Source organism: Gavialis gangeticus, unplaced genomic scaffold (genome assembly GCF_001723915.1).
Source record: "Gavialis gangeticus isolate Ggan-Ray unplaced genomic scaffold, GavGan_comp1, whole genome shotgun sequence".
NCBI lineage: Eukaryota > Metazoa > Chordata > Crocodylia > Gavialidae > Gavialis > Gavialis gangeticus.
This window is the reverse complement of record NW_017729026.1, coordinates 2197400-2206256: the sequence shown is the minus strand read 5'-3', so window position 1 is coordinate 2206256 and position 8857 is coordinate 2197400. Positions and strand designations below refer to the sequence as shown.

The 8857-nt window shown below is 41.3% G+C and overlaps 1 protein-coding gene across 2 annotated transcripts; it reads right to left on the bottom strand.

Annotated features, from left to right (window-relative positions):
* Positions 1-401: 401 nt before the first annotated feature.
* Positions 402-8543, bottom strand: LOC109299762 (vascular non-inflammatory molecule 2-like). 2 transcript variants are annotated; one of them, XM_019520260.1, is made up of 7 exons: positions 8220-8543; positions 8016-8146; positions 5827-6019; positions 4467-4758; positions 3757-4130; positions 2892-3062; positions 402-996 (listed from the first exon to the last, which is right to left on the bottom strand). In XM_019520260.1, the coding sequence occupies exons 1-7, from the start codon at positions 8430-8432 to the stop codon at positions 877-879; spliced, it is 1494 nt and encodes a 497-aa protein (XP_019375805.1). In that variant the 5' UTR covers positions 8433-8543; the 3' UTR covers positions 402-876. The 2 variants fall into 2 exon arrangements, with proteins under 2 accessions (XP_019375805.1, XP_019375806.1); XM_019520261.1 differs by having other exon boundaries at positions 8016-8159; positions 8220-8305.
* Between the last annotated feature and the right edge of the window lie 314 nt (positions 8544-8857).

Sequence of the window (8857 nt, the reverse complement as noted above, 5' to 3'; positions counted from 1 at the left end):
GCGGAGTGGCGGGGAGGGGGAGTGGAGCAGGGCTGGACCCAGAGGGAGTGGGACATGACCTAGAGAGGCAGTGGGAGGGCAGGGGGAGCAGGGCAAGACCTGGAGCAGCAGTGGGGGTGGAGGGAAGCAGGGCAAAACCCAGAACAGCAGCAGTGGAGAGGAGCGGGGCAGGATCCAGAGTGGCAGCAGGAGGGGGGGGGAACAGGGCTGGACCCAGAGCAGCAGCAGGAAGGCACAGGGCCAGATACTAGTCTTCATCCCCACCCCTACTCCCATCATTCATGATGGGCATTTTGCTAGTCCCATAATAAGCAGCCCTTTGGCAGAAGAGGCACAATAGGGTTTGTGCTCAGTTAGTACTGGATGCCCAGTGATGACAAAATGGAACAGGGCAGAAAATCTGCTCCTGAATAAAATAAATGTTTATTTAAAATTAACTCATTCTCAGAAGGCCCAGTTTCATTAACCTTCACTCAGATGTTTTAATAAGCAACTTCTGATTCTTATAGCATGGATATTTTAGGAAAGTTTACCCTGATATGAGAAAGATAAATCTACTAATTATAGACCAAATGTCAATAAGTCTTTTCAGTTCTGGCCTGTTTAATTTATTCTCTTTTATCCCCAGTAACATTTTTTTTCATTGTGTGTTCATGTGCTTGGTACAATGTAAGGACACTGCCAGCAGTCTCAAGCATGCATTTTGTATATAGGATAATAGAAATAAATGCTCACAAATTAGAACATTTTTTTTAATTGAACTCCTTTCTTCTCTGGGATAGCAATCAAAACATTTCTACCATTTTCTTAAGGACAGGATGCATTAGAAAAAAAGTCATTTGATGATGGCAGTGATGTTAAATCTCAGTAATGACATTATGGGGAGTTCCGTAGTGGGTGTGGTGGATCCTTTTCATAATACCTCCCAAAAAGCGTCACAGTTAGGATTGGCTTAGCTGTGCCATTATTATTTTTCAAACGTCCATCATTTAATACCTAGTTAAAAAGAAAAGGATCCAAATACACTGTTAATGGAGCAGTAATATTACATGCCATATAAAAGAGGCACAGTTATAAATTAAATATTAAATATTTTGATGCAGCTGTTTCTCTTCAGGTAGTTGTGGAAACACGACACACAAGCCAAATCACTCTTGTTCACTTATGATTTTAACTTGTCAGGATACCTCTGTGGTTGAATCACTGAATGGGTTCAAAATATCTGGGATTTGATTCCCATCTCTGTTATTGCCTTCCTATATGTTTATGAGCCAGGTCTCTAGAATCTCTTCTCCAGTTCCACAGGAAGGGGAAATGAGTTCCTTTTCAGTTTTCTTGGGGTGCTTTCATTGCATGGTGACTTGAGCTGTATAAATGCCTAGATGGATAGACTGCTACACTGCCAATATTTTAGAAGCCTCCATTCAAAGTTCTGAGGATAGATTAGCAAAAAGATTCACAATCTCTAAAGGAACTCAATCACAATTTTTAAAACATTCCACTATTCTAAGTAATAAAACCTCACTAGGTCCTGAAGCTTCTGAAACTTGTTTGTTGTACAGACTGGAATGGTAATAGCACAATAGTTGCAGCTCATAAACCTCATTAAGTGAGCAGTCACATATCTATGATTGTTACTTGACCTTGAAAATAGTGGGAGACCTTTTCTAGACCTTGATACAGTATATTTTTATTTAAAGGCAAACATTGTGTTCCAGCACTAAACAGATGAGAAAATACAGTCAGCTCTTGCACTGACCAAAACATTCCTTATAGAACTAAATTTTCAATAACAACTAGGGTTTGTAGATGTCTGTTTTTCAGAAACTCAGTTTGAGACACTGCTGCTTAAAATCCAGCCCCTCTTAAAATGTTTTTCTAAAAGGGGACATGAAAGCTGAGAAAAATAAAATCATTTTAAAACTTAAGCTATACTAACCAGAAAAAAAGAAAGAATAATGCAACAATCACCATTGGAGAACAACAAAAATGATCAGAGGCCTAGGAAACATGACTTATAGGGAAAGGCTGAAAGGCCTCTCAACCTTTCCCCATAAATCATGTTTCTGTGGCTGTTGGGGACAGGACTAGGAGCAATGGCCTCAAACTTTAAGGGAAATTTAGGTTGGAGATTAGGAAAACCTTTCTATGAGGGTGGTCAAGCATTGGCACAGACTACCTAGAAAAGTTGTGGAATCTCCATGCCTAGACATTTTCAAGAGTGGGAGAGAGAGATACCTGGGAAAGATGGTTTAATCAGGGATGATCCTGTCTTGAACAGGGTGGCTAGATGACCTCTTGAGGCCCCCTTCAGCCAAACTGTCCTATGTTCACTACTGACAGTATCTCAGTCAAGAGGAGTGCTTCATCTTAACAACATTGTTTGGGCAGTTTTTTTGTTTTGTTTTGTTTTGTTTTGTTTTGTTTTGTTTTGTTTTGTTTTGTTTTATACTATGGCATTATATCTGATGGGGAGCATCCACCCAGCAACTAATCATGCACAGTAGGCTTCACTGTGTGCAGGCAGATAGGTGGCTCCATACATGTGTGACTGGGTGAGCATAGTTCATAAAATTGTAGCCAGACAAAAATCCACAACTTCTGGATATTCAGTGTCAGAGGAAGAGTATGTCCATATTCATGTGGATATGATTCTAAACTGGGTGTCAATGCCAAAATGCAATCAGAGAGTTGGACAACTGTTGTTTGGGCAAGTTAAGTGAAATAGGATTTGGCTTACATGCATGCTTCACTGCTTTCACTGCTACAGGCACGGCCTGTAGTTCAAAGTTGGACTTGGCTTTTCTTTAACTTCATTCCATATCAATTTCCATTCCCATGCCAGGGTACAAATAAGTTAAGCTCAAAGCAGCTCAAGGACATCTCCCTACCTGAAATTCTCCTGGTGCCAGTCGAAGCCCACTGAGCAAGACTTCTGGAAAGACGTACTTAGTCCCAAATGTCCCACTGAGGGAGAATGCCTCAAACCTGGTCTGGGTAGTTGTTACTGGCTGTCCACAAGTTTTTAAATCCACTCTTTTACATTTCAGGAGCGTGCATATCTGTGGGGAAGAGAACAGAACAGAACTTTTACAGAACCTGGAGTGAACAAAAGTCAGGGATTTACTTCCAAGAAAAGCTTTCTTTGCATGGATGGATCCAGGAGGAGGAGCTAGAAGGGTGGAGGCGGCACAACCACACATCTCTGAGCTCATTGGTTTCTGAGTTAACCTGCTTCTTAGCCTGGCTTCAGTCAGGGCTGCTGCCAACAAGCTGACTCTAGAACCCAAGCGGTGACCACTTCTTTCTCCCCCCTTTTTCCCTGCTGCCAAATTTGGTGGCAGGGTTGAGTGCCAATGGCAACTTTTACCCCCTAGGCTCTGGAACTGCACTGAAACAGCAGCTCCATCAGCAGTTGTGCAGACAAACCAGTGAGCTCAGAGACTTCACTGCACATGTATTACACAAGCAAAGGGCATAGTTAGGCCAAGAGGGAGCTATCAGGCCTGAGGGTAGGATTTAGATTAGTGGGTCCAGGAGAGATCCAGTGTGGGAATAGTTCAGATTAAGTCTCACTCTAAGGTCCATGAGCAGCCTCCCTTACTCAGCTTTCATTAAGAACAAGGTGAGGCAGGAGAGCAATTGAGGGAAAGTGATATGAGAGTCAGAGCCAGGCAGGAGCCACACAGCTACCAGGGGACATCACAGCCACCCCTGTGGCCACAACCCTGTTACACAGCCATAGAGGCAAATTACCTGCCAGTAATATTTTATAACAGAGCCATGAAGTCCATCAAAAGCACCCAGTACATAAACTTCATCTTCTCTCTTCTCTACCATTCTATAGATCAAATGACAGCAAAGGTCCTTCTGGCAAACTGTATGATTTCCTGCTATAGTAATGAGTTCAGTGAAGGTGAAGTTATCACGGCGAACAGCTCCCATAAAAGTATTTTTATCTACATGGAATTGTTTGATGCTTGTAGCATATGAGCTCCAATTGACAGCAGCAGGATAGGTGGGAGAAAGATGAGGGTATGAGCTCAATTGTGTAGTCAGGAGATGACCGTTCTCCGTTTCCATGTCATAATGATATGCGCTGGGCCCATCTGGTGCATAGATACCACTGCCTGTGAATGACAAATAGGATGCCTTTCAACCAGCTGAGTGGTCATATTGTATCTGTAAGAGAGATGGATTCCTCATTACAGCTATACAAGCATTTCATTGTTTGGAGTAAAACTAAATTAAATCAATAAATTAAAAACAATCAGTTATTTAGCAAAACTAGAAAGGACTTTGCCAAAGAGAACATAGGAGAAGAATATATACCTTTGAAGAGAAATATAGAACCCCTGATCTGATTAGGTAAGATTGTCCTTGTTTGGAATTAATATCTATTTCAGAACAAAATTAGAAATTAAAGATAAATCATCATTCCCCCTCCCCCCCATATTGCAAATTACCTGTCATAGCCATAAGGGTATTGTGTGTGTTAGATGCTAGAAGGTTGACACCAATCCCCATAGCCCAAGCTGAGTGGATTTCAATAGCAGTCAAAAATGGCAGGACATTCATCCAAGCTGTTGGAAACAACACAGTATCTACATGTAATTTTTTCACTAAGACAACAGCTGGGTCATGGAAAAGGATGTCGAAGCAAGTGAAAACGCCAAAGTTTCCAAAGGATGTGTTGAAGGTGACCATTTCCAGCTCTTTAGGGTAATCAAACTGTGTTTCTGACCTAAATAGATTATACTGTTAAAAAAAAATTAGAAATATAAATTAAGATATGTCAGTGATTGCTTACAACTAATTTACAAAACTGAAAAAATCATCCCTGAACTATAAGCTATTGAGCTGCTGGCTTATGCCAATAAAACCTGACTGAGTACATTAGTCAGTGGCGACATGTAGGGGGTACACAAGGGTGCATGTGCACACCCTGAGAGCACTGGTGCACCCCCTGACAGGCCACACTCCCTGCTTAGGCAACAGGCGGGGGGGGGGCAGGTAGGAGTACCGGTCCCCCCCGAGAGCACCAGCCAGGGAATGGGAGCCTGCAGCCACTTCCAGGAGTGCTGTGGCCACTTTCAGGAGCACCACAGCCGCTTCCTGTCTGTTGAGATTGGCCATGCCCCCTGCCCCTCCCCCATCCCCAGTTGGAGAGATTGGCTGCAGAGAGATTGGCCACAGTCGAACCCCCCACCCCTGGTCAGAGAGATTGGCTGCAGGGGGACCCCCCCCCCAGATACTGACTGGTTGTGGGGGGGCACATGCCCCCCCTGACTAAGGTGGCACCAGTTGCCCATGATACTAGTTATACATTCACTGCATTAGAGATATTTGACAGATTGAAGAAGAGCTAAGAAAGAGGTCTAATTTAATTTCCAGTTTTACAAGGACTCTTCTCATTTTCTGACCACAGGTACAGGTCTTGAAAATTACACAAGTATTATTAATACATAATTGTATTGAGATAGCAGTCCAAGACATGGAAAGAGACCTTGTTCTGCTCTATGCAAGTCTCAGAATGTTTCCTGCCTCAGAATTGACCAAGTAAGAGGCTCATTCCCAAATTTAGCTAATAAGATTTTTTTTAAAGGACATGTGAGCCATCACCAAGAAACAGGCAAAATGATGAGGAAGCTTGTAATGAGAGTGAGCTCTAGGCATCCAAGAAAAGCAAATTCAAAAGTTGAGAACTCCCCACTAGTATCTTTTTCCCTGTTCAGTCCCTTGGCCCAGTCACCTAACAACATCATGATGAAAAGGAATCAATTAATTTCCTGCTAGAATAGAAATGGTAATAAAAGCATTCATTACCTTGTGATAACGTGCCACCAGCTTCCCTTGTGAATCAAAGACAACATTAGTATTGTACTGATAATGACCATCTCTGGGGCACTTGGGATCACTGCAATTACAGGGCTTCTTGTCCCCCATATTTGCCACTACATAGATGGAGTTGTTCCTTGCCAAACAGCTGAGTCTTTCTTGCACTGGTGCAGGAGCAAATCTAGTTTGTAAGTGGTGAAAGGAAAACCAACAGGATCAAAACAAATTAAGAGTATGAATGAGGATGAAATAGACTTGATATTATTTCAATGGATGAAAACCCCACAAGTGATGCAAACAGGATTGATCTAATAGAACTTAATGGTAATAATTAAGGGGTGTACAGATGTTATTTCTTTCACCATTTAAAGCATTGTATTGCTGTGCCTTAACAGAAGTGCACAGCTTTGCAGCACTTTAGAAATGAGTACAGCTCTTTAAATTAATCCCTGTTAAATGAGGTATTAAATTTGAAACTCTGTATTTTGCAGCAGTTTAGCAACCTACAGCACTTCAAATAACTTCTGTATGCTGGCCAAATTTCTGATGATTCCACCAGTATCCCATGGGCTTTGCAAGCTGCTGCCTGGTTGCTTGGCAGATGTGGTGCCTGTTCCCAGTGTGATGTTTAAGAGTGCTGTAACTTCATACTGCTATAAAAAGTGCTCTAAATTACAGTGCTGTAAAACATGCATGGAGCACTTCTGTACACACCTTAACTTCCCAAAGACTCACTTGGCTAGTTTAAACCTTGTGTCTGCTTTTATCCTTACTATAATATAAACCCTTACTCTCTCTACTTTGAAAAAAGACTTCTAATTGCTCATATTTTAAATAGTTTTTCCCCAACTCTTAGAAATATTAAGCAGGTTCATTTTTCAGGTGCGAAGGGGGATACCAAATTTGGCACATAGGCTAAGAAGGACAGAATTTCAGAAGAGCAGACAGAAAATCAAATAACCATATTCCCTCCCCCAGTACTAACATACAATAGAACTACAGTGGCACAGAACAATTCTTGTCTCTTTCTACTGGTCCTGACTCTTGTCCACCTCAAATTGGATTTCCCAGTGAGCTCACCGGAAGGATAAGGCTGCTGGTAATTTGGCAAATACCAGCTTAATTTGTGTTGCTATATGAGATAGCAGCAGAATTTCTGTGCATGTTCAGTTATCTTGCAGACCCCCATATCTGAGTTAAGCAGAACCTTTTAAAAAAGAGAGATAGAAGCACAATTTCTCCCTAAATTAACTAAATGTAGGTCCACTTAGGAGAGATCTTGGAGGAAGAAAGGACGTTCACTAATGTGGCCAGTGCTGATTAATAATGTAGACATGTAATAGCGTAATAAAGGTTAAAATATTTTCTGAAAGGTCAAATTTTAGTCCATTTTCAAATAATCTTACATCCATGTGGTTCTATCACCTGCTGTTCAAAGCAGCCATATTACTAGGAGATAAACTTGACAAGGGCAGATTTAGCAGTTTGAAGCAAGAGGTCACACAATTTACACCCTTCAGAACTGTGGAATTCCTGCTTCGACAGCACCAGAATAGAAGAAGAATATAGTAGTCTCAGTGATGGAAACAAAAAAGACACAGCATATCATCAGGGTGCCACCTGCTGGTACACCATTTAAAACCTCTCCTTATAACAACAAAAATCATAGTCCAGATGAATGCTGAAAACAGCAGTTCTTTGAAATCAAATGTGTTTAAGTGAAAGTCTCCCATGTGGGGGAGGATCAGCCTTACCTTAGCTTATCTTACACACTATCTTCACATAACACAATTAAGGCAATAAGGTAAATGGGGAAAAAAGAAAAAATTAGAAGGCAAAAGAAGAGAACATGGCAAAAAAAGCCTGAAGCTTCTCTACACTGTTCCTTGGGCACAAGTTAAGAGTCAGGTTATCTCAAGACCTTTTGGCAGCCAGTGTTTCATATTATTGCCTTACTAAGGAATTTGGTGCATCTGATTTATAAAGCAATTATTTTTACCTGGATTTCCCCTTTAGTTGGTGTGGAGATGGGATATATTGGGCTATTTAATGGCTGTATATAAAAATCATAGGGCTGAAGGCAAAAAGGCTTGGGAACTATGTTGCTTTTGTTACTAGACCATTTCTGTCAAGATCATTGCAGCATGTTAAAGCTGTGAACACAATGTAAATCATACCTTTGGGGATTGGTACATGGAATCCAGTTCACCTGTGGATCTGGGATATCCTCCAGGTAAGGGTAAAGGGCTTCCCTTGTGAAGTTCCAGCCATAAATACCATCTTCTGGAGTCACGATGATGTGTGCCCCCTGGCAAAACAGGCTAAATTAAGCACTTGCTATCATTGTCAAGCAAATAACCCAGGGAGTCAACAGACAATACCTGCTGGGCAGCTTCTTTGATGGCTACTTCCAAAACATCTATATTTCTGTTCATCAGTATCAAAGCTTCGTCAAGAGACACAGCCTTGTCAGTGACATCTGGCAGTATAACAGCATGCTCATACACTGCTGCAGTGTACGTGTCTGAAGCAAACACCTGAAGAACTGAGAGTGTAGAAATCATAGCATATAGATGTGGCTGGAGAGACATCATAGCTGAAGCTGGAGAGTCACTGAAAAACTGAGAGCTAGCATCTAGAGAGTTCAGGTGCTGAAGTTATTATTGGTTTACTTTGAAAGCCACTGTCTGTCAAAATGACTTGCATCATCATCATCATGTGAAAACCCAGTGTTACTCAACAAGATTACAACACAATACTATGAGGTGAGACTATAACATTACATAACTAGAGTGCTACAGCCCAAGAATATAACAAGGAATTTACAAAATAAAAGTAAACCTAAGGTAGCAAGTACTTCAATTTAATCAGAGCTAGAAACCCAGCAACAGAACAGAAATAGCAAACCAGGTATTCTCCCAAGCTGGGTTAACATCCATTATGTTTGGTCTCAATCAACAGCTAATAACTAGCTGTGTTAATTTTTATCATTGCATGTTTGTATGAAATATAGTTTTCA